The sequence below is a fragment of the Sorex fumeus genome, unplaced genomic scaffold, assembly GCF_029834395.1.
Source record: "Sorex fumeus unplaced genomic scaffold, SorFum_2.1 ptg000078l, whole genome shotgun sequence".
Taxonomy (NCBI): domain Eukaryota; kingdom Metazoa; phylum Chordata; class Mammalia; order Eulipotyphla; family Soricidae; genus Sorex; species Sorex fumeus.
In genome coordinates this window covers 711,469-738,474 of record NW_026606135.1, presented here as the reverse complement: position 1 = coordinate 738,474, position 27,006 = coordinate 711,469, and the positions used below count along the sequence as shown (strand labels likewise).

At 40.0% G+C, this 27,006-nt stretch overlaps 1 protein-coding gene across 4 annotated transcripts in view; it reads right to left on the bottom strand.

The window, feature by feature from the left end:
* CCSER2 (coiled-coil serine rich protein 2) overlaps positions 1-27,006 on the bottom strand; it is a 130,184-nt gene that overhangs the window by 78,561 nt on the left and 24,617 nt on the right. For all 4 annotated transcript variants that reach the window (XM_056130495.1, XM_056130493.1, XM_056130494.1 and 1 more), the window contains exons 2-3: positions 23,635-23,764; positions 702-2,156 (exon numbers count right to left, since the gene is read on the bottom strand). In XM_056130495.1, the coding sequence (XP_055986470.1) occupies positions 702-2,118 (1,417 nt within the window). In that variant the 5' untranslated portion in view covers positions 2,119-2,156; positions 23,635-23,764. The remainder of the gene's footprint in view (positions 1-701; positions 2,157-23,634; positions 23,765-27,006) is intronic.

Below are 27,006 nucleotides of genomic sequence, written 5' to 3'. Positions count from 1 at the left end.
TGAAACGCAAGCACGAAAGTTTGTAAATTTATAACTGTACCCCACCGTGATTCACTAATAAAAAATTTTTTAAAAAAAAAGTTTCTCTGGATATATGACTTACAGTTTGCTAAACCAGACATTTAAGTTTCTCTTTAAAAAAAATGAAAAAGTACAAAAATAAAAAGTTTTATTAGATTGGTCAAAATCAACATTAACTCACTTGTTAACATGAGACAAATTTCCTATTGCTGTTGAATTTCACTGTTCAATAAAAATAATCCACTACCACAGAAAAAGACGGTTAAAATGACAGTGACCACATACACCAAGACCATAAATATCAACACCATTGTAAACATGTTACCCTAACTATAATAATAGATATTTTAAAATACATAACTAATAAGAAGGCAGGCCAGGTAATATGGCTGTGGGAAAGTGCATGACTTTGTATTAATCCCTTTGATGATTTTGACAGTCAAAAAAAAGGGGGGGGTAAAATCGCTTAAAAAATAGTGTTTTTACTCATGTTGTACTATGTAGAGAGAAAATAGGACAGAGAATAAAACAAGATAGATAAACGCTATCCCACTCCAATTTGGGGGGAATATACCCCTTTCAGGAAACCAACAGCATCTTTGAATTTATCAGTCTCCAAGTAAAATGTTAGTTATATTATCTAGGAGAAAGCAAACAAATATAAAAATATTAATATTTACCAGAGACACTTATATCTATCCATTCATCAGTTTTGGTGAAGGATTTCTCATTTTCCTTAGGGGAATCACATATATCCTTGGCTGGAACATTTTCATGCTTTTCTTCTTTGAGAGAAATTTCCTCTGGTGTAATTCTAGTTCTGTTGGAGTCTTCTATATCTATAAAATCATCACTAAAATCTTCACTTAAATCATTCTTATCAGAAGATGACAAAGAAGACAATGAAATATCATCTACATCGTCACTCAAGTATCTCATTTTAGCATCACTCTTTGTGGTCTGGTCGTTTTCTGTTCTGTAACTATCGTTTTCAATTAGTTCTTGGTCCTTTTCAATAGCTTCATCCTTAACCAAAAGTGCAGCATCATCCTCCACACACGTGTCAGCATGTGAATTTCTATTACTGTCCACTGTGATATTCCCAGAAAATGGAGGCCGGCTAGATTTCAGTAGAGAGGGATGAATCATCCTATAACCCAGAGTGGAAGTTATGCCTGGGCCGTTTGATAAAGTCAACTTCTTTCCACCAGCAGCAAAGGGTCTATTAAATCCATATCCTAAATGTTCATTCCCATTGAGTACTTCTGATTGCCTGGAGTTTCTTGTTAGCATACTTGACCTTAGAGGCACTCTAATAGGTGGCTGTTGGTTCTGATAAGGCTTTGTAAGATCAACCGCTCTATTGAAGGAATGTGATCGAGTTATAGATGAAGGTGGAAGGAATGAATTCTGAATGGAATGTGAAAAGCTCTGAGACCTTACCATTTTTTCGCAAGTAATAGATTTAATATTGTCTAGGGATTGTGCTAAGCTTTCTCCAGAACTGCTTCTAGTGGCACAGGAATTTGCTCTAGGTCTCTGAATACTACTAGCAGACCGATTTCCATAAAATCCATTAAACTGTGGTTTGGGAGCACTGACTGAAGAATATGAAGTCCTTCCTAATAATGTTCCTTTAGTGAATTTACCCAAATTAGATGGCCCAGATAAAGACTTTTGGTTTAACTCCTCTGTAGATGATACAAACATAGTGGATGGCTTTACTAACTTTGATGTGAGTAAGGAAACATTTTTCAAACCTCCCTTTATCCCATTTTTGTCAAACATTCCATGAGTAGGTGCCTGTTTTTCAGGATCAGTTACTTTATCATGTGAACTTTGAGAGCTATTAGACTGTTCAGTACTTTGGGCACTACGTTGGTATTTATTCGTCGTTCTCCAACTAAATGAATGTGAGGAAGGGCAACCAGGGCCATTGTTTTTGATATAACTTCTGACATTGCTGCTCTTGGAAGATCCCAGTAAATTAACTGCTGTCCCATTTGGCATTGGCTGCAGAGTACTTCTTACAGATTTTGCTCCATACTTTGGCAACTTGGAACCCAAAAATGTCTTGATTTGTGTTTTTTCTTCCATGAGCTATAGGTGCATTTGTTCTTAAATTCTGGCAGAATCTGAGGAGACAAAAAAGTAAATATAACACAATTAATCACAGATTCTTTTATAATTTATATACTCTTGTATAATTAAATGAAGCCCAAAAGCTATTCAGGATTCCTAAAGAATGCTTAATTAATCCTGGATACACTAAATAATTTACATTTATGTTAGAAGAAAATTTAGGGTATGGATGACAACAAAATCTTGAGCGGGCCCAGTAACTTTCAGGGATCATTTCTATAGTATATTACTACAGAAGTTTTCTCTGATCATGTAGACAACAAAATCTAAAAGTAATAAAATCTTCATGGTGTTTCACTAATAAAAAAAAATGATAAAAAAATTAAAAAAAAATAAAAGTAATAAAATCTGACAAGCATATCTTCCTATTTCCCTTCTAAATTATTTTTCACTTTGGGTTTTCTCTTTTTTAAGCGTACATAATCATATAAAAACTGAAATATACTTTTAAAATCTTTTTAACTTAATGGGAAACAGATAAAAACATTAAAAAATTCTTCTGGTATCAAGTACTAAGAGATTATCTGTGGTTTTAAGCACCTAAAAGAATTTCCAACCAATAATAAAAGTTGATTAGGAGGGCTGGAGCAATAGCACAGCGGGTACGGTGTTTACCTTGCACACAGCCGACCCGGGTTATATTACCAGCATCTCATATGGTCCCCCAAGCACCAACAGGAGTAATTCCTGAGTGCATGAGCCAGGAGTAGCCCCTGTGCATCGCCGGGTGTGACCCAAAAGCAAAACAAAACAAAACAAAAATTGATTAGTCCATTAATCTAATCCTCTCAAATATATTTTAAAGGTAAAACAAACACAAAAAGATGTAATGCACATACAAAAGCATAAATTAGAAGCAATATATTCAATTTTGGTAACTGTAAATTATCATCTCATATAATAAAATTAGGACGATGATCCTCTGCCCCTCTTGGAGAGCCTGGCAAGCTACCGAGAGATATGACACCTGCATGCAGAGCCTGGCAAGCTACCCGTGATATATTCAATATGCCAAACACAGTGACAAGTCTCACAATGGAAACACTACTGGTGCCCGCTCGAGAAATTATAATAAAATTGTATCTTAGTGTTATTAGAAATATGACACTTATTTGCTCACTGCAATTAAATAAGAATTCTGTAAGAACACATTCAAGTACAAAACTGCAAATTTTAAAAAATACATACCTTACTGATATTTTTAAAACCATATTTCTTATTAACATTCTTTGCCAAGCTGGCTCTTCAAGACCGCATTCTCTCCTGAATACATTCTTGCATGCCTGTCTCTTGTCTCTTTGCTAGCCTTTTCCTCTCTGGAGAATCCTGCCTTCTCTCTTAAAAATCTATTTCATCGCTTTCTCTCCTCTCACATCCTTCTAAGCAAGTTTTGTTCAATAAAAACTAACTTGCTTCATTTAAAAAACAAAAAAATTACCTTTGCCAGTTTACTTTTTAATCAAAAGGCTGATTCTGCTCCACGGCTTGGAAGCCGGCAGCACATACTGGGGGGAAAGGCAGCTCAGATAGAGAACGGAACACCAAGTAAAGGTGTTTGGAGGATTCACTCAGGATGCGAGATGCGTGCTGAAAGTAGACTACAAACCAAACACGATGGCCACTCAATACCTCTATTGCAAACTACAATACCCTAAAGGGAAGTGAGAGCAAAACGGAATGCCCTGCCACAGAGGCGGGACGGGATGCGGGGGGGGGGGGGGGGGGGGGGGAGTGGGAGGGCTACTGGGTTCATTGGTGGTGGAGAATGGTCACTGGTGGAGGGATGGGTTCTCGATCATTGTATAACTGAAACCCAAGCACAAAAGTTTCTAAGTCTACAACTGTACCTCATGATGTTTCACTAAAAAAAAAAAAAAAAAAGGTGATTTTATGTCATTCCTCTTCTTAATTAGCTTCTAGAGTGGGTGGGAGCAATAATGCAGCAGGTAGGACATTTGCCTTGAACCCACCCAGGTTCAATAACCAGCACCACATACAGTTCTCTGAAGTCCCCTCCCCAAGAGTGATACCCCAAGGAAGAGCCAGAATTAAGCCTTAAGCACTGCCAGAACTACAACACCCAAAAGGAGAGAGAAGAAAAGGGAATGTCCTGCCACAGAAGCCACAGAGGTGTGTGTGTGTGTGGGGGGGGGGGGTTGGGGGGGTGAAGGATATTGGGAACATTGGTGGAGGAAAATGGGCACTGGTGGAGGGATGGGTAAACGATTATTGTGTGACTAAAATATGTAAGTTTGTAACGGTACCTAGCAGTGATTCACTAATAAAATAATTTTAAAAAAAATAGCACTGCCAGGTATGACCAAAAAACAGAAACAGAAAAGAAAGAAAAAGAATTTTTAATGGAGAAGAGTATATGTAAGTATGTCCAAAGTATTTAGGAGTCAGAGATGTGACTTAGTGTTAGAGCACATATTTCACACATAAGTTCTATCCCCAGTATAATAATAAAAAAATTTTTTAAGGCATACAGATTTTAAAATACACATAGGAATATAGAATAAAATAAGATTACAGGCATCCTTTCCCCCAATAAATGCATATATTTGTATGCATAAGTGCATATATTTGCATGTAGTTTTATTTGTGTGCTTAGCTTTTTCTCAGAACCCTGTCACCTACAGTCAACAGTTCAGAACTTCTAAAACTCAAAAAAGGTCCTCCAGGGCCAGAGGGATAGTACTGCTGGGAGGGCACTAGTCTTAGGCCTGGTAATCTGGGGTTGACCCCCAGTACCACATATGGTCCCTGGAGCACCACCAGGAGTGATCCCTGAACGTAGAGACAAGAGAAAGCTCTGAGCACAGCCAGGTGTGTCTTTGCCACCACCACGCCCCCACCCCAGCCCCACTCATCAATTTTAAAAAAAAGAAAAAGAAGAAAGAAAGAAAGAAAATTTGAAATTTCAGCTGAAGTCTATAGACTTTGAGGCACCATTCTGAGTTGAAGAATCTAAAACCTCTAGAAACATACTACCCCTTACCTAGATGTAGTGATACGGGGACAGGACATTTCACCAGCTCTGAGAATATAAGAGAGTTCTGGGCCCCAGAAAAGTTTCCCATCCCCAACAGTAACATACCCTTCAAGGACAGAGAAGCAGAGGACAATGCATACTGTTTTAAAGAGGCATTGGTCTGGGTAAGGAGAGTGGGGTGCACTAAAATAAGACCGTCTCACAGCTAAGATGGCAAAGACAGGAAGGAGAGTTCAGTCATGTTGTATCTGAGTGATGCAAGAAAGCCCTTGCCATCAGTTACTTAGCAACAACAACAACAAAATGACACACAAGTACATAAACAAGGGTGTATAAGAGGAGAAACATAATAATGACTACAGCACACAAAACAAAGGAGTCAATCTGAAAGAAACCATTATACATAGGACAATGAGTTCTTTGTAACACACAACACCCAATAAAAATACACATCTAATACAACAAAACCTAAAAGGCATAAAGAACAAACAGGTAAACTAAAGAGTTATGAAGGTAATAAAAACAATTTCAAATGATAGTGAGCCAGAATGCATGCCTAAAACTAATAAATTTACATCAATTATATCTTGATAAAAAAAAACAAAAATGAATTGGAAAAACAGCAAGAATCAAACTAATGGCAAAAAGAAAAATCTTAGTACTGAGAAAGGGGAAAACCTCAAAGATACTAAAGTATTTAGATATAAGACAAAGAACTGATATGGAAAGGCATTTCTGATGTTAGAATAAATAGAAAAGACCAGCAGTTAAAAAAATATATATATCTCCCACAAAATAAAGGGGTAAAAAGCCTACAGACAAGGAAAAATATACTATGATCAAAAAACACATCTTGGTTAAGCTAATAAAACATCAAGGATAAAGACTTAATTATTCAGAACATAAGAGTAGGTAGAAAATCACATAATAAAGAAAACTTTATTACTGGGGAATTACTCATCCATTGAAATTCTGAGAGTCTCCAGAGATAATTTAGTCCTTCGGAGTTGTCTTTGGGCTTTTTTACAACTTAAAATTAGGGATAAAGCTAATGGTAATACAAGCAATTCTTGTCTACATATTAGCAAATAAATTCTGCCTCATTCAGTTAGCCTCCTTCCACCACAAGAGAAGCAGCAGCATTATATCCATTTGTAATAGCTATTAAACGGTCTAGAAATATCTATAAATTTATCTGTTTGCTACGTCCTGAAAAACAGCTATACTCCATTCCCACATTAGTAACAATAAATCTAAAATATTATAATTTTTTCATTTTATATCCAATATTTATTATATATATAATGAGTAATGACATTGGTTTTTCTTATACATATCCCAAGGGGTCTAGGATTATGAAACACATGCTTTGCATGTTTGAGGTCCTGGGTTCAATCCTAATACCAAAACAAAATAAAATCAAAATTTATACTTAAGGGGGCTGGAGTGATAGCACAGTGAGTAGGGCATTTGCCTTGTATGCTGCCAACCTGGGTTCAATTCCCAGCGTCCCAGATGATCCCCCAGCACCACCAAGAGTAATTCCTGAATGCAGAGCCAGGAGTAACCCCTGTGCATAGAAGGGTGTGACCCAAAAAGAAAAAAGGATTCATACTTTAAAAAAATTTTAGACCAAAATTCTAGTCCCACCTAACAGAGTTGGATAATTTCTTGCCAGAGTATTTATTACCTCACAAGCAATTTTTTTTTTATTGAATCGCTGTGAGATACAGTTACAAAGCTTTCATGTTTGCGTTTCCATCATACAATGATCGAACACCATCCCTCCACCAGTGCCCATTTTCCACCACCACTGTCCCTAGTACTCCCATTCCCACCCCACCCCTCCTCTTTGACAGACAAATTCCCCCATACTCTCTCTCTCTCTACTTTTGGGCATTATGGTTTGTAATACAGATACTGAGAGGCTATCACGTCTGGTCCTTTATCTACTTCCAGCACACATCTCCCATCCCAAATGATCCCTCTGACCCTCATTGACTTAGTGATCCCTTCTCTATTCCAGCTGCCTTCTCCCCCAGCTCCTGAGGCAGACTACCAACCATGGAGCAATCTTCCTGGCCCTTGTCTCTACTGTCCTTATCTCACAAGAATTTAAGGTAAGATATATCTTTTCCTGTGTTCTGGAAGAAAATCAAGAGTAGCAATCAAACTTTACTAACTTTTTCTATTTTAATCTTCTCTAATATTGCTTTAGGCTTACTTACGACCAGTAAGATTATTCCCCCATGGGTGATAATGATTTTTCTGCTTGGTGACCTCTGAAAATATGATTTGATGTGATAATCAAATAATCAAAACTTTTTGCAACTTTGTGATCCCTTTTCTTTTCCCTTCGAAAGTTAAAAAGGCTCTCTTAGGGTGAAGAAAGCATAACCTGATCGCTCATAGGTTGGTTCAGCGGTTTTCAATCTTTTTATACCTGAGCAGGAATACCAGATCTCCACCTGCAGGTGAACATAACACCGTTAAGGAGCAATCACTTTTTCAAGGACTGGCAGGAAATAGCTATGGAACAGCGGCTGAGAACCCTTCTGGAGGCAGCTATTACATTGCTTTGGTTTTCATGGGAAAGGAGACTGAGCCATGCAAACAAGTATCTCTGTAAAGAACCTCAGTCCCCTGTCTAATAAAACTAGTCAGAGGAAACTGCAATGTGAAGCGTTCCTCCACCTGCAATCACTTTTCCTCCCATTACCTTACTACAAAATACACTGCTGATGTTTCTCCTCCATTTTCTGTATGTGTGATGTATGATTACCGATATGTCTTATATGTTCCTCAACTGTCCATGTTCTCGTTTCCATTTCATAAATATGCATTTTCCTGGAAGAATGCTGAATATGTATAGGCTGTTGTCACCCTAATTCTAGACAGCATAAAATCAGATCCACACTTGCTCTTTTTGAAGACTGCTCTACTGTCTGTGCACGTTGGATGCTTTCCAAGTTGTAACTTGCATCTTTACCAATAAAGCTATCTTTTTAAATTTAGCGATTCTATGAACACCTCTTTTGGGGTTGACAGTGGTCACTTGTTCATTTATCTCTTACCTTATGGGTTCTAATTAATTCAATAATTTCATGTGCATCAATAATTATTCTTAGGCACCTAGACATTTGCATTAACTCTACAACCATGGTTTAAAGTCTGGCAGCAGGCCCAGAGTGACAGCACAGTGGGCAGGGTCCTTGCCCTGCACGTGGCTGACCCAGGTTCGATCTCTGGCATTCCAAAGAATTCCCCAAGCACTACCAGGGGGAATTCCTGAGTGCAGAGCCAGGAGTAAACCCTGAAGCACGGTCGGGTGTGGTACAAAAAGACAACAAGTCTAGTAGTCAATACTTAAGCGAATTCATTATCTCTGGGAGCAAATTAACTTAATAGTAAGAAATGGTTGAATAATAACTTTCTTTGTGGGTCTGTGATTAAATAATAGCAACTTCTTTGAGCAATATATTGAAAAGGATTCTGGAGTTAGACACTACAGTGAAGAACCATGATCAAACGGCATTATCTGCCAGACACCAAGAAAAGAACAGAGGTAATATCCATGTTAGATAACTGCCACTCTCTCCCATTTTTAATAAAGGCCTCTACCACATACATACTCCCACACCTATACTTTAAGGGTAACTGTAAGAAAACTGATAATAATGTCAAATATAATGAACATATTGCAAGTCACTAGACAATACACAAGAAATTCTGTCCTTCTATGAGTCAGAAATGCTTTAACATTCCCCTGTCTGTTATAAAGAATAGTGGAGAATATCCTATTTATTTTCTCCAGGACTCTATTTTACAGTCTGAAATGATAGCAATTTGTAGTATCTCCCAAGAATATGCTAAATGATAGCTATTTCTAAGAATAAATATGGATTTCTAAATGAAAAAATAATTTCAGGGGCTGGAGCGATAGCACAGTGGGAGGGCATTTGCCTTGCACACAGCCAACCCGGGTTCTATTCCCAGCATCCTATATGGTCCCCTGGGCACTGCCAGGGTAATTCCTGAGTGCAAAGCCAGGGGTAACCCCTGTGTATCACCGGGTGTGACCCAAAAAGCAAAAAAATAAAAAAGCAAAAAAAAATAATAATTTCAACATAAATGGTAACAAGTTGGATTAGTTTTAAAGTTAAGAAAATCTGATTGTTCCACTACAAAATTCCCAGTATCTGCTTATATGAACAGTTACTTCCTATTGATGAGCTAACCATCTTCCTCTGAATAGTCATAAAACTTGTGCCAATATTTTCTTTTTACTTTGAAATGCAATAAAACAAGCATCTTAGTCTACTTCATTTTAGTTGCCATGCTGTCTTTGATTACATTACTTGATATACATTTGTTAATCACTTTTAAAAGTGCAGTACTAACAACTGGAAAAAAATGTATGTTGGTTATATCGTTACTTAATGTTGATTATATCAATAGTTAATTACTTGTGATATAATCAACATATTTTTATGTGTTGAAAATTTATTTACATATATGATACACTATTTAATGCTGAACCAATAATACCCAGAATAGCGCTTAATTATGTCTAAAATATTACAAAACTTTTCATTTTAGTCTGTTTATTTATTTGCCAATCCTATTCAGGATGACTCGAGTGAACAACTTGTAGATGACAGACAATAGGCAGATCGGGCGATAGTTGCCAATGTCATGGATGTCTCCCTTCTTGAACAGTAGTACGGTCCTGCTGGTTTTCCATTGGGACGGAACCTTGCATTCAGACAGGTAGCGAGTGAAGAGCCGAGCCAGTGTATTGATGAGTACTGACGGCAGGTTCTTCAGGTGTTCTGGTCTGACCTTGTCTGGACCGGGTGCTGTTTGTTTCTTTACCGACGAAATGGCGTGTCGGATTTCGGAAGGGAGAACGTTGGGAACGACATATCCATCCTGTGGAATTTGGTATGTCGGCAAGTGGACATGGTTATCGAAGAGATTTGAGTAGAAGTCATGGATAATCTTCTCCATTGCTGTTCTGGAGGATGTGATGGATCCATCAGGACGTCGGAGGGCAGTCATCTTGGTCTTATAGTTGGCGAAGGACAGGCGGGCATTACGAATACTTTTCCCGGCTTCTGCCGCATCTACCAGTACTTCTGCTCTTCTCTCTTTGAGGTCTTCCTTGATCGCATCTCTGCACTGCTTTGCAAGCTCGGACGTTAGCTTGCGGTTGCCTGAGGCATGCGCCAAACCACGCTGGCGAATTAGCTCAAGAGTTTTCGAAGATAGGTGACTTTTTGTGGCTATCTCTCTCTTGGCGTTCCTCGCACATTCATGGAGGTGCTGAACCAGTCGATCGTATTCCTCGTCAATGTTGTCAACAATGGCATCTTCCCATGTTGCCGCAATAGTACCAAAGAGTTCCCAGTTGGTGGTCATTCTGGGAGTTCTCTTTTTGAACTTTGCAGCCCTTTCTCCCCGCTCTGTGAAGTAGAATTTTGCATGAAGGAGACGGTGGTCCGATCCCGTTCGAAATTTCGGGACAACAGCGACATCACTCAGGCAAAACCGTCGATTGAATATGATGTGGTCTATTTCGTTGTGGAATCGTCCACCGGGAGACTCCCATGTCCATCGTTTAGATTCTGCCTTCTGGAACTGTGAGTTACCATGGATGGTCTTGGTCGACATGATGAACTCTGACAGTCTCTCACCCTGTTCGTTCCATTCTAGGCCATGGGTCCCGATGTGAAGTTCTTCAACTGATCTTCTTCCATGCGAGCAAGCAGGGTTCCGCAAAGGATTCAGCACCATCGACCATATCCACACAATAACCAAGCTCATTGAGGTTTCTCGGGAGTTCAAGATGCCGCTCTGCTTAACGTTCATTGATTTAAAGAAGGCCTTTGATTCTGTTGAGACGGAAGCGGTCATTGAAGCCCTAGCCAATCAGGGCATTCAAGCCCAATACATCAGGATCCTCCGTGAGTTGTATTGCGGATTCACTACCAGGATCTCACTATTCTACAAAGAAGTGATCGTTGATGTCAAGAGAGGGGTGCGGCAGGGTGATACCATTTCACCGAAACTCTTCAGTGCCACCCTCGAGAACATCATGCGACGACTGGAATGGGAAGGAATGGGAGTGAAGATAGATGGTCGGCAATTACACCACCTCCGCTTTGCTGATGACATTGTTTTAATAACACCAAACATCAGCCAAGCGGCACAAATGCTGGCCGACTTTGACCGTGAGTGTGGAAAGGTAGGACTACAGCTGAATCTTACGAAGACAATGTTTATGAGAAACAGCCTCGTTCCTGATGCCCCATTCGCTCTCAATGGAACGACCATCTCCGAATGCAACAGCTATGTGTACCTAGGTCGAGAGGTCAACATGACAAATGACCTGGCACCCGAGCTGCGCAGGAGGAAGAGAGCGGCTTGGAACGCCTTCAAGAACGTGGAAGAAATAGCTAAGAGGACGAAGAACCTCCGGCTCCGGGCACATCTCTTTGATTCCACTGTTCTTCCTGCATTAACATATGCCTCAGAGACCTGGGCCCTATGCAAACAAGATGAGAACGCTATTCAGATCTCCCAAAGAAGAATAGAAAGAGCTATGCTTGGAATATCACGTTTCACTCAATTGAGAGAAAGAATCCGGAGTTCTGACATCTGTCAACGATCAAGGATCAGGGACGCTGTCTCATTTGCCACGGTGTCGAAAATCAGATGGGCTGGTCACGTAATGAGATTTAAAGACGACCGTTGGACTAGAGCTGTTACTGATTGGATTCCACGGGATGTCAAGAGACCGCGTGGCCGCCCATCTACCAGATGGTCAGACTTCTTCCTGAAGATCATGAACGATCGGTTTGAGGCCCTTCATGTTCCCGGGGCGAACAGATGCCATTGGGCTACACTAGCACGCGACAGGGACAAATGGAGACGTTACTGGCGCCCGCTCGAGCAAATCGATGACTAACGGGAAGTTAAGTGATTAAGTGATTAAGTGATTTATTTGCAATGCTGGGAATAGAACCCAGGGACTCATACATGCAAGGCAAGTAAGTGCTCTACTGCTGAACTACATTTCCACCCTAAGTATAACTTTTAACAGAAGTATAACACATTTGTAATAATGGTGTTTCATATTTTTAACACTGTCCTCCTGCTGTTCATCGATTTGCTCGAGCGGGCCCAGTAACGTCTCCATTATGAGACTTGTTACTGTTTTAGGCATATCGAATATGCCATCGGTACTTTGCCAGACTCCGCCGTGGGGCCGGATACTCTCGATGGCTTGCCAGGCTCTCCAAAAGGGAGGGAGGAATCGAACCCGGATTGGCCGCGTGCAAGGCAAATGCCCTACCCGCTGTGCTATCAGTTACTTATAAATTCTTTCACTAGTAAAAAACTAGTAAAACTGAGCTGGAGAGATAGAATAGCAAGTAAGGGACTTACTTACCTTGCATGCAGCAGCCCAGGTGTGATTCTGGCACCGCAGATGGTCAGGACTGATCTCTCTGCTCAGAGCAGTCAGGACTGATCCCAGAGCACAGAGTCAGAAATAAAGCCCTGAGCACCATCAGGTGTGGTTAAAACAATACAAAACAAAACAAACAAACACTAGCAAAGCAAAGGAGTTTTTGTAGATATTTGTTTCTAAAAGCAAATTCATAATTGGGTAAGAGAGAGAGAGAGAGAGAGAGAGAAAGAGAGAGAGAAGGAGGAGAAAACTGAGCTTCTAGAATAGTTAGCATACTGCTATAGGCTTTACTCTTGTTATCTTCAAATCTCTCACACAGTGAAACCAGTTCAAGAGAAGATATGGACTAAAATTAAAACTAGGGTAGGACTTACAGGGGTAAATCACTTGTCTTTCACAAGTCAATCCTGGTATAATCCCAACTGATTTTTTTTTTTTGTATCAACTCTTGTCTCTATAGAAGCAAGCAGTTGGACCTTAGATTTGGTCCAATTAGAAAGAAGATAGTGGACTACCATCCAAGAGAACCAACTTGCCTATATATTCTAATCCCTGAGCACAAAGCCAGGAGTAAATCTTGAGCACCAGATTTTGTGTGTGCCCCCCCACACACAAAAAAAAAATCAGAACCAACAACTTCTGGGTCTGAGCTATAGAGGATGTAAAAAAGTATTATGTTTATCCTTATCTTGCCATCCCCCGGATAATCTATACAGCGAGGGGAGCAAGTCTACAGAACCCTTAGATCAGCAATCTTTCTTTCAATCTGAAGAACAGACACATCAGAGCATATGAAGTATGTATATATGCCAAAAGAGCAGGCCTAAGAAATTTATTGATTATGCTAGTGTCTACCAGATTGCAGCATATCCTGTTAAAGAATAAACTTTCCTTATTCTTTTCCTGGAGCTGGAGAGACAGTATAGCAAACAGGTATTTGCCTTATACTGTGTAATAAAAAACAGAAAAGGTAAAGGCCAGAGTTCAATCTCCAACACCCCATTTGGCACCCCTAAACCCCACCAGGAATGATCCCCGAGTGCAGAGCCAAGAGTAAGCTCTAAGCACTGAGGGGTATGGCCCCAAAACAAAAATAAAAACCTCTTTTTCCATACCATGTTCTCCCAAACCTCCTTTCCCATCCATATTGTCTCAGGAAGAAGCTTGTGCCCGCTTCCTGTGACAATATAGCAAGTCGGTTCTCTTGGACAGTAGTCCACCATCTTTTTTCTAACTGTCACTAAATCTAAGGTTCAACTGCATGCTCTTACAGAGACAAAATTTGATAGAAAAAGATTATGAGAAAACGGCATATCTGTGTCCCCAAAAACCATCGTCAGTATCAGCCTGGGGCTTGAGATGTACATAGGGAAAAACAGGTAGAAGGGCAATGGGTCATGAGAAGAACTCTTTACAGTCACGTGGCTGTCCAGCTAGTATCAGTGGTCTGGTGATGGGGGCATGCTTCTGAAGTAAGCATCTCTGGGGCACTCTTTCACTGTTGGTGGAGGGAAGGAAGGATCTGGATAGCTCATATAAAGAGAAGCATAAAGAATACAAAGAACATTAAGTATTAATCAAAGGAAAAGTTTCACAGAGAAACAGAGCTTTAACCACTTCTTCAAACTCCTTCATATCTTTTCCTTTATCATCTAAAGAACCACCCACTCTTTTTTTAAGTTTTACAAATAGCTTTTTTTGAAAATAGGAACTTCCTGCATTGTAAGGATTTATATAGGCATGATTTCACTACTGAGTCTCAAAGCACTCTTCCTCCAATTGGGCAACACTGCCCACTGGAGGCACTGGAATGAGCCAGAAAGGGCAGTATACTGGAGGGCACTTTGATCAAAGAAGTTAGACTTCAGGGAGGGGTGTTGATTTTTTTTTTCCTGAAAAGGGGCTTGCAGGCCAACTAAGTATGGGAATTTCCAATCTAGCCAAACCACAAATAAAAAAAAAAATGTTACCAGTATAAGTAAAATTCTAGAACTATTTACAACATCACATTAAGGTGCCAGGTAAAGATTATGTCAAGTTGCTTGAATAATAACCAAGTCTAATTATATAAGTAGTATGAACTTTAACTTGTCCAGATACATTGGCCAGGAATCGAACCCAGGTCAACTGCTTGGAAGGCAGCTATGTTCACCACTATACCACCAAGGAGAGATAGCACAGCGGTAGGGCGTTTGCCTTGCGCACAGCCAGCCTGGCCGAGCTGGGTTCGATTCCTCCACCCCTCTCGGAGAGCCTGGCAAGCTTCCAAGAATATTCAATATGCCAAACAGTAACAAGAAGTCTCACAATGGAGACGTTACCAGGCCTGCTCGAGCAAATCGATGAACTTTAAAAAAGTCTACAGGTAGAACAACTAGACACAAACATTTTAAAAAATTGATTATTTCATGCAATCAATTAACATTTTGTTCTATTTAGGACCTGCTACAGGGCAAGTTTCCAAATAAAATGGATAATAAAAATAAGAAGAGGGCCATAATCAATCAAGTATCAAAAACAAAAGTGACATAAAATCTTGTAGTTTGCTGCAACTTGGATAGAACAGAAGGCACTGTGTTAGGTGAAGTCTGAAGTTAAAAGGCAAATACCAGAGAATCTGTGGTGATCTCATCTGTGGTGTCAAGAAAAACAAAACTGGGGAATGCAGAGTATAGAAAGATAACGAACCTTGGCCTTGCAGCATGAAACTCAGATCACCATGCAGCAAGGAATGGAGATGAAGAGGGGAGAAGAAACCAACTAATGACAACAAAGGGGCAGTGGTAGAGGCTCGGAGACACTCAAGAAGTAGTGAAGGTGCAGTAAACTCTGTATGTACAACAAAATCACAAAATTTTAACTCTATTGTAACCATGCAATCTAAACTACAATTTAAAAAGAACTGAAGAGTGATATGGTTGGGTCAGAAACAGGTAAGGCACTAGCTTGCACACGACTCGCCCCAGATGAATCCCCAAAACTGCATATGGTCCTCCAAGCACTGACAGAAGTGATACCTGAACACTGATTCAGGATCAAGCCCTGAGCTCTGCTAGATATGGCCCATCCCACTCATCACCCAGCAAAAAAAAAAAAAAAAAAAAAGAGAGAGAGAGAGAGAGAGAGAGATAACATTAACAAAACTGAATTACTACTAGGCCATAAATCATTGATGGAAAGCCTGAGTCTGATACATCAGCATATGTTGTAAACTACAAATTTATTTCTTTTATGACAGATATACAATAACCACTCAAAATGAGAATTTTGTTAAGATTTATGTGTATCAAAAGCATCTTACTATAAAATTTAATTTAGTAGCAATTTTTTCATAACATGGTAAAGGCCCTCCCGTTGATCGTCGATTTGCTCGAGCGGGCCCAGTAACGTCTCCATTGGAGACTTTGTTGTTACTGTGTCTGGCATATCGAATAATAAGGTTCTTTTTATTGGATATATCCAACAATATAGACAAATTTAACAAGATCCTTTAAACAAAAGACTGCAGATAGTAAAAAGCACAAGTACTATTGCTTTACTTATAGTGTAAAAAAAAATTAGAGATCTAATTCACTGTCACTGTCATCCAGTTGTTCATCGATTTGCTCGAGCGGGCACCAGTAATGTCTCCATTGTGAGATTTATTGTTACTGTTTTTGGCATATCTAATATGCCACAGGAAGCCAGGCTCTGCCGTGTGGAAGGGATACTCTCGGTAGCGTGCTGGACTCTCCGAAAGGGTGAGATCTAATTGGTTATAATAATTTTAACCTATGTATATAAATTCATATATTTAATATAATGCCTACTCCAATTTACATAAATAAGTCTTTTAACTCTAGCATCTAAGATATAGTGCATTATATTTTATTTTTACTTGGACCTTTACATAATGATCACATTCCCTGTTATACATATTTTTTTCTTAACTGTGCTAATATATCTTAAGAATTCACATGGAATAGGTAAAACTGGGCAGGAGCAATAGAATAGCAGGTAGGGTATTTGCCTTGCACAAAGCTGTCCCTGGTTTGATCCCCGACATTACATATGGACCTCAACCCCTGTGCATCTCCAGGTGTGCCCCCCCCCCCAGAAAAAATAGAAAGGAAGGAAGGGAAGGAGGGAGGAACGGAGAGAGGGAAGGAGGGAGGGAGGGAGGGGAAGGGAAAGGAAGGGTGGGAGGGAGGGAGGGAGGGAGGGAGGGAGGGAGGGAGGAAGGAAGGAAGGACAGAAAGAAAGAAAGGTAAAACTTACAAATGTGAAATACAGATGTAAAATTTGGTAGGAGTAAGAGAATTTAAAAAGTCAGAAGTCGTTCCTCCCAACCGAACAAGACCCCGAGTTGCTGCCCGCGAATAGCTCCTCTGCTCCTGAACAGCCATGATCCCAGAGGAACACAAACCAATCTCGGAACCCAGTGGCTTCTGACAGAAGTCCCTCTGGACTTACTTACTAAAATAATAGAAATCCAAATTTGTACAGCCGCTCTCTTGGCCGTGCAAAATCATATGTTCTTCATTATCAGCAATAAAAAACAAATTGTCTAATGATGCCTTTTTTGATTGTTGGGGGAAAATTCCAAATAATAATAGTGGGTTTTCTGTCAAAAAAATTGAAGGTAACCAAAGTAAAGAGAGAGTAAAGTGAAAATCATCTGCCACACAGGTGGGGGGAGGGGCGGGGTGGGGTTCTTGGTGGTGGAACATTGTACACTGGTGGAGGGATGGGTGTTTGATCATTGTATGACCGAGACTTAAACCTGAAAGCTTTGTAACTGTTCTCGCGGTGATTCAATAAAAAAATGAATAAAAAATAAAAAATCAGAAGGGGAAATCTGAATAGGCCTATAAGTACAGTGTTTTATCATAAGAAAGGAAGTACTGGTTTTGTATTAGGAAATATTGCATTATAGATACTGGTTAAGTGTTTGCATTAATACATAAATGATTATAATAAAAATCTCTACAGATATTTATGTTAAATTTGAATGTATTAACATAGGCTAAATTCATACAGTAAGCCACACAAACTACCTTTTATGGATTTTTTCTCTATTCCATTTGCCATCCCTTTTAAGTTTTGTTGGAGCAAGCAATATGAAATAAATTTGTTCTATGTCTGAAAAGAGGAAAGAGCTGGGGGGTGGGAGGGAACCTGGGAAAACAGATGGAGGGAAGGGCACACTGGTGGTGGGGTTAATGTTAGAACAATGTACATCTGGAACAACTCTATTATGAACAACTCTGTAAATCATTGTTTCTTCATTTTAACAGTTTTTTAGGTCTCTATGGATAGTAAAAGAAATGATCAGACATAGAACATTCAACATAACTGAGACATAAACTCACTATTGAAAATGTATAAAGTCCCTTAGCAAGCTAAGAGCAAACATATCTTTCTTCATTGAGTCAAGGGCAACCGTAAGCACCACGAGTGGAAATTCATAAGAAAGCAATAGCGAAATGTCTGTTATACCAGCATTCTTTGAATTGAAAAAGATCCAAACATCAGTAGTTCCTCCACAAAAAGAAGCAAATAACCTGTGTTCAGAAATTAAATCTTTAATATTACATCTTATTTAAAAATTATCTAAACAGTCAATGAATCTGGGGATGGGGAAAAGACCCAACTTGGGTTGAAGTGTCCCAAACAGGGCTCAAGAGGTCCAGGGGCCAGTTTCAGTGACACCTGACCAACCAAGCCCTAGGTTCAAAGCAACGACCCAAGAACACGGTGCTTCTGAGATCCTACAGTGCTGGGGATTGCCCAGGTCACCCCAATAGGCTTGAGAGCCTCTGGGGATGCACTCAGTGCTTTCATGGGACCAGGTGGTTAAGGCAAAGTGTGTGCTCTATAGCACTTCTCCCATCCCTTAGTGAGTTTTAATTTTACTTGGAAAAAAAAAAAACTTGGAAACCAGCTAACCATAAATATTACTACTGCAGAAGAAATGACTTAAAAATCTTCATACCCTTTATGTAAATCTTAAACTATTTTTCTTTCTGACAAATTCTATAATTGTAGGGATATGAGGTCATTTGATTTTAATAAGCACAGGTAAAATAAATTTTCATGACTTCAACTCTGAAAATACTCCGATTTTATTGAAACAGACTTCCAGTCTGTTTTCACTGATCAATAATTACTATAACTTCAAAATATTTGGCTTAGTGTTTGGGTTTTTGTTTGTTTTGTTTTTGCAGTTCTGGGGATTAAACTCAGGACCTCACATAGGCAGAGCAAGCGCTCTACCACCGAGCCACATCTGCGGCCTCATATTTGGCTTCATTTTCATAAAAGCGGAAAGTTTTAGGAAATTAAATTTATACTGACTAACCCTGGGGCTGGAGGGACAACACAGCGGTAGGGCATTTACCTTGCACGCAGTCAACATGGCCCACTCGAGTTCGATTCCTCCACCCCTCTCGGAGAGCCCAGCAAGCTACCGGAGTATCTCGCCCGCACGGCACAGCCTGGCAAGCTCTCCGTGACGTATTCCATATGCCAGACACAGTAACAACAAAGTCTCCAATGGAGACGTTACTGGGCCCGCTCGAGCAAATCAATGAACAATGGGAGGACAGTGACAGGACAGTGACAGTGACTGACTAATCCTACCATCTGGAGGTAAAATAAAAAAATATTATGCATAGAAAATACACATGCGGTCACATACAATGTACAGAGGCTTTTTTTTTTTTTTTTGGCTTTTTGGGTCACACCCAGTGATGCTCAGGGGTTCCTCCTAGCGCTGCACTCAGGAATTACTCCTAGCGGTGCTTGGGGGACCATATGGGATGCTGAGACTTGAACCCGCTGTGCTATTGCTCCAGACCCTGTACAGAGATCTTTCCCCTGTTCCCTTCCACTGGCTGATACTGTGATGAATGGGGGGGGGGGGGTCGTCACAATCTAGTTGTGGTACTCATGCCCATTATGGTCATGATGCTCACCAGGGGAAACAGTCCTGGGCCCTGTGCTCCCACATCTTTTCCTCTGCAGTGCTCATCAGAAGTCTTATCTTTTCCTTGAAGTGCTTGTATATACCTGGCTGCAATGTGACCACAAATCATTTGTAGTGAAGCGATCACCAGCAGCAGAGCTACCAGGAACAACGAGCTGCCAGGATTATGCTTGGTCTGTGTGGCAGCACAGGAGACGTGGCTCACAGCCTCATGCTTACGTGCAAGGCGGGCTCTCTCGCCACTGAGCCATCACCCTCCCCAAATATAGTTTTAACATTAACAATTTTAAAAGACACATAAAACTTTTCATTAGTCCAATTTTGAAATGATTCCCTGTATTTGGGGGAGGGAGGTGGTTGTTTGTCTGGTTGGGTTTGCTTTGTTTTCTTTTTGTTCTGGGGCCACACCTGGCAGTGCTCAGGGTTTACTCTTGGCTCTGCACGCAGGAATTACTCCTGGCAGTTCTCAGGGGACCATATGAGATGCCAGGGATTGAACGGGCTGGCCAGCTGCAAAATAAATTTTATGTTAAGAAAAATATTCAAATTCCTAAAGGACTTTGAATTGTCTGCACCATAGACAAGCATTTGAGATGAATAGCTATGGTTCCAGGATGGTATGGCTGTGTGGACTGTAAACTGTTTCTAGAGCCTATAAATAAAAATTCTGGTCTTGTAAAAATTAAATAATTAAAATGAAGACAGCTGTTTTAATTCTTCAACAAGGACTTACCACTTAAAGTCAAAAGACCAACATTAATGACCAACTGGAATGTTTTCCTTTATCTCTAGATGTATTTAACCAAGAAGAAGCTAGTATCTTATTTTAGCTGAGATAAACAATAAATATTTCTAATGCCATTAAATGGCCCTTGAACTCAAGATGCATTCCCAAAGAGGGTGCAAAAGAAACTCTCGAGATTAAGAGTCATTCCTGATGATAGCCCAAAGGAAGAATTAAATACTTATGCAATCTGGGCAACAGGCCCTAGCTGCAAATGAAATTCTACTCATATTTTTATCTGGCTATATTCTGAAGCCCAAATCTGACAATTAGCAAACCAAGTTCTCAAGACACAGATAAGAAAATGAGGAAGGAGTGCTAAGGAATAGTAACAGATCTGAATCTGGGAAGGAAAGAGCAAATTTTAAAAATCCTTAAAAAAAAAAAAACTGGATCCAAAGAGTGCTTCCTATCAATTTTCCCAGGATCTTACATACTGGCTCCAAGAGAAGCTGAAAGTAGAGGGTATGGATCAGCTATCTACCAGAATTTGGCAAGGTTTTCTACTGTTTTAATTTTAGTTTCCCCTTAAGTATTTAAAGGAACTACAGGTTCCAATTTATCAGAAAAATCCCTGAGTCCTGTGACCATGGAAGGGGCCCTTATAGGCATGTTTATAAAGCTACTAAAGTGACAGGTTTTGTTTGGTCACATAATCTCTATAGAATGAAAAGAGAGAGTAGCATAAAACCCGGGGGGAGGGGATTGAGAGTGGGAGGAGAAGACAAGGGAAAATAGTGCAAGTCATGTAAGTCCTGTCATCTTTTGTCTTAAGTACTTCTTATACCTTTAATCTTTATAGAAACTCTTTCAAGTGTTCTTAAATAAGTTATTAAGCTTAACTACAGTGTTCCCATATACTCAAAATCTCACCATTTTCCTAGATCAGTGCAGCCTAGAGAACTATAGTTCATAAATATCAGGCAAGCGCAGCTATTTACATATACAGAATCCACTGTGTGGGAGTGTGGGGTACAGGAAACACATCCAATTGTGCTCAGGGCTTACTCCTGGCTGTGTTCAAGTATCACTCCTGACAGTGTTTGGGAGAACGTACGCTGTACCAGGGATGAACCCAGGCTACATGCATACAAGGTAAGTGCCTTACCCACTGACTCATGGTACCATCTCTCTGGTCCAAATATTTTTTATTTTGATTTGATTTTTGCACCACCTGAAGTGGTACTCTAGGTTTATTACTGGGTCTGTGATAAGGGATCACAGTTGATAGTGCTCAGGGGACCGTATGTGGTGCAGGGATTAACCAGCAGCATAAACAGCAAATGCTTTAACGCCTTAATCCATTTCTTTGAGCCAGACATCTGATTTTCATCAAGGCTGGCTAACATCTATTTTCTACTTACACTCTTTCACTTGGAAGATTTTCTCTTAGTAATTGTCTTTATCTTATTAGCACTTACAACAGCCGTATCCAGAATAAAACTGTGGAACCCAGCAGTAATCAACTAGGTAATGGGGACAGGACTGAAGCAGCAAACCTCAAAGAATGGGGTCAGTGGGCTAATTACAAACAATGGAGAACTGCAGTTCTCACCTGTAGTTCTCATGTACAACATGGAAGAAAACCAAGAGTTGGAGTTTGATATGTTAGTACTACCAAAATTGGACCAATCCAATCCTAATGAATACTCGACAACCTTAAATTTAATTTAGTCTAGTCAGGACTCAACCCAATCCAGGCAAACAGCCATAGACTGACACACAACCAGGAACTCAGTGTCATTACACCTGACTATCCCTACACCCAATTACCTCCTGGGCCTCCCAGCAGTGTTTGGGGGTTTGGGAGTCACTCCTAGTAGTGACATGTTGGCCAGCAGTACTGAAGATGAAGGGTCACTTCTGTGACATTTGAGTGGCCACGTGGTACCAGAATCAAACTCAGGATTTTGTGCAGACCAGGCATGCACTTTAGCTCTTTGAGCTAGCTACCTGTCCCCAAGAATTCAGTTTTAAAGTTGGGTCTCCTTCACTGCTGGTGGGAATGCCGAGTGGTTCAGCCCTTTTGGAAAACAGTATGGACAATTCTCAAAACATTAGAACTTGAGCTCCCACTTGACCCAGCAATACCACTCCTGGGAATATATCCCAGAGAGGCAAAAAAGTATAGTTGAAATGACATCTGCACTTGTATGTTTACTGCTGCACTGTTCACAATAGCCAAAATCTGGAAAAAAAACTGAGTGCCCAAGAACAGATGACTGGTTAAAGAAACTGTGGTACATCTACACAATGGAATACTATGCAGCTATTAGAAATGATGAAATTTGCATGAGATTTGCAGTGGTTCAGTGTTGGGGTACCTGCCTTTATTTGTGAGGGGCACTTTTTTATTATTATTATTATATTATTATTATTATCGCCATCATTAACCTTTTATTAAAGCACAGTGAATTACAAAGTTATAGAGTTGAGTCATGAAATTTGCAAACAAGTGGTTCTACATGGAAAGTATCTTGCTAAATGAAATGAGTCAGAAAGAGAGGGACAGACACAGAAAGACTGCACTCATCTGAGAAATATAAAGTAACAGAATGGGAGACGAACACCCAAGAATAGCTGAGATAAGTACCAGGAGGTCTGCTCCACGGCTTGGAAGCCAGCAGCACATGCTGGGGGGAAAGGCAGCTCAGATAGAGAAGGGAACACCAAGTAAAGAGTATTTGGAGGACTCACTTGGGATGCAAGATGCGTGCTGGAAGTAGACTACAGACCGAACACAATGGCCACTCAATACTTCTATTGAAAACTACAACACCCTAAAGGAAAGAGAGAGCAAAGGGAATGCCCTGCCACAGAGGTGGAGCAGGGTGAGGGGATAGGGGGAGTGGGGGGCTACTGGGTTCATTGGTGGTGGAAAATGGGCACTGGTAGAGGGATGGGTACTTGATCATTGTATAACTGAAACCCAAGCATAAAAGTTTGTAAGTCTACAACTGTACCTCATGGTGTTTCACTAATAAATACATATATGAAAAAACATAAAATATAAAATAGAACTACCAAAAAAAAAAAAAGCTGGGTCTAGTCTAACTTCAGCCAGTATCTTCAGCAATTACCAGAATGGCAATTACCAGTAATTTTAATAACTGAAGAGGAAAAAGACCTCCAACATGGAATTGAAAACTAAAGGACTACAAACGTACCTGCTAAGCTCTGTACAGAAAAGCAAAATGTATCAAAAATTTGAAGCAAAATGTCAGACTCAGCTTGAACTGAAAAGAACTTACCTAAGGTCTTCCTCAGGACTTGGGAAGAAAGAAAGAGAACTCAACCAGATTCTCTGCTCCAATGTCTGTATTCCTCCCCGTTCACAACTGTGACTAGATGGTTCCTTGAGATATCACTGCTGCCACCAAACTATTAAAATATAAATCAAATAAAATATAATTACATTTTTAAAAAATCAGTGGTTCATTGTTGGGGTACCTGCCTTTATTTGTGAGAGGGGCTTTTATTATTATCATTATCATTATCATTATTATTTTATTAAAGCACAGTGAATTACAAAGTTATTCAGAGCTGAGTTTTGGACATGGTGTTCCAGCATCAATCCTACCAGCAGTGTCAACTTCCTGCCACCGGTGTTTCCAGGTCCCCTCTCTTGTGCCCTCACCCTATACCCAGAACGTATCTTGACAGGCACCTTTTTAAGTTTGGTTGTCAAAGTCTGGTTCTCATGATAAGTCTGGTTCTCGTGATTTCAGTGCTGTTGACTCTGTGGTTTGGATATTTGACTATACCCTTCCCCTACACCACTGATGTACCAGAGTCCCCTTGACCTCTGCCCCTAGTCTTTCCCCCACTACTTCCCATCTGTCTCTTCTCCTCATGACGCCTCCCAATTTTTCCTTTCTCCTCCATATACTCCAGGGACAAGGGTGATCAAGGCATCCGCCATATAAACCCCTGAATTTCCTTATCCAGCTATTCTAAATACCACATATAAGTGAGAGTATGTATGAGTCTGGTCTCTGGCTCATCAAGTGTGTGCTCCTCAGTACTGCAACCAATGTGCCATCCCCTGCACCACCACCCCACTACCCCCCATCACAACACAAAAAAGAAAAGAGAAGGGAATAGGCGGGGGCGAGGGGGAGGAGTAGAAAATTCAACTGGCTCTCTTAAATGATTCCTCAATGAGACAGCATCCCGCCCAGCAAGCAGAAATGGGCTACAGGGAGAGATAAAACAAGAAATGCTTATATAGGGGGCGGAGCGATAGCAGTGGGTAGGGAGTTTACCTTGCACACGGCCGACCGGGGTTCGATCCCTGGCATCCCATATGGTCCCCAAGCACTGCCAGGAGATAATTCCTGAGTGCAGAGCCAGGAGTAACCCCTGAGCATTGCTGGGTTGACCCAAAAAGAAAAAAAATTTAAAAAGAAATGCTTATATAGTCAACGATAGAACTAGTAATATGATTAGCAGAAGAAAAAACTTATTTTAGTAAACAGATAAAGCCATCTCTCCCCAGGGGGAGGGGACATGGGTCTTACCATGCAGAGTACCTCCATGGCACTAATCAGAAACTCCAGATTGTGTTACTTAAAATGTAAGTTAGATTAGGAATTAATTCTGGGTGGAGCATAAAGGAATTTATTTGGGGCATGGTTTGGGGTGGGGGATTTTTTTCTATTTTTTTTTTCTATTTTAGAAACAGGGCTGGAGCGATAGCACAGCAGGTAGGGCATTTTCCTCGCACGTGGCCAACCAGGCTGACCGGTGTTCGATTCCTCTGTCCCTCTCGGAGAGCCCGGCAACTTACCAAGAGTATCTCGCCCACATGGTAAAGTCTGGTAAGCTCCCTGTGATGTATTCGATATGCCAAACACAGTAACAACAAGTCTCACAATGTTACTGGGCCCGCTTGAGCAACTCGGTGATCAACGGGAGGACAGTGTTACAATGCTTTAAAAACAGGAAAGTCAGACTTCTACTTCCATTTAGGACATAGGACAGAGTCAATGAATGTCATAACTAGCTATTGTGAAGATGAAAAAGTAACTTGCCCTATACCCTTCTAGGTTCATAGCTAAGAATTCACTGTATCAAGATATTAACAGGAGAAGAAAAGAAGTCCATCTCCTGTATAATGGGAAAGATGTAGGAAAACTGAGTAATTTTTATAAAATAATCGAATTACCACCTTTACCACCTTAAATTCTATTTCAAGATGAAAACAAGAGAAAGGTTTCCAGGGGAAGGAAGCTCAGTATTAAGAGGCTAGCAAGAAAAGATGACTGAATAAGTGTAAGATTGTTATAAAGATTTTTTTGATGGTTTTTTGTTTGGGGGCCACACCCAGCAGCACTCAGGGCTTACTCCTAGAGAAGCTCAGAGGATCATATGTGGTGTCAAGGATCGAATTCGGATCAAATACATTCAAGGCAAACACCCTACCATATGTACCATCATTCCAACTCCTATTATAAAGATTTAAGTTGATAATTTCTACATCGATTACATTTTCTAGTGATTAGGTCATCCTCCTTGTGTTAGTATAGTGAAGAATATAAATTTTCCTGACAGAAGACTAACTTCTGTTTGGTTTTCAGAGTTTCTTTTTCTGCTGCACTTTCTCAATAATCAATTAAAGATAACCCTTGTACTAGTGGGATATTTCGGGGTGTCATTCTACTTCCCTTCACTAAAAACCTGGAAAAACTATCTAATCTCTAAATTTTCAACTTTTCTTGAGCCCATCAGAGCAATGATAAAAGGCAAGAAATTAAAACAAAATCCAAAGCAAACCAAGACCCTCCAGGGAGAGGCAAGCCACTTTGACAATGTCACTTTCTCAGAACTTACAAGAACGATGGAATCATCATAAGAAGGGACAATAGGTAAATATTCTCATAAATGTTTAAAAGCCAAATGTGGACTAACAAGTCAGGTTGGAATAGTAAACTCTTTTTTATGGGACACAATCCAGTGTGGAAATAAAGGACCTGAGAATTCCTTTTTTATGCACAGGCATGCAGGAGATGACCAGAAGCTGCATTGCACAAGCACAAAGACCAGATTCCCTGCATCATTTTATAGTATGAGGCAAGGCTTAAATTGCTAAGGAAAGTGAAATCAATCACCTGGAGATAATGATTTTTAAGACAATTCAAAAAAAGTTTCACATGAAATAGGAACTGCATCAAAATTAAGAATTTTATTACTTTTGTTGGTAATAATATGAATAGGATAGATTTTTGGGGAAAAGTGTTATACATTTAACTACAAATACTATAGCATTTAAACAAAATTTTATGCTGAGATTTACTTTCAAATATTCCATCAAACATCAAAGGCTGTTGATGAAACACTGAAAACTGATAACTTTTAATAAGCTAAGTGAACCGTAATGCATTCATATAATCCCACTCCAACATCCCCTTGCCCCATCCTTGCCTGTTCTCGCATTCTGAGAACTCCTAGTGCCAGGATCTCTACACTTAACTTCTCCCACATAGCACAGAAGTTTCTAGAAATAGTAGTACCATAAGCCATAAACTGCTCTGATCAAGACTTGAGAGGTTAAAGAAAGAGGAAAAAGATCCTGTACAGTGGTAAAGGGTACTGAATTATTAAGAATTATTATAAAATTATTA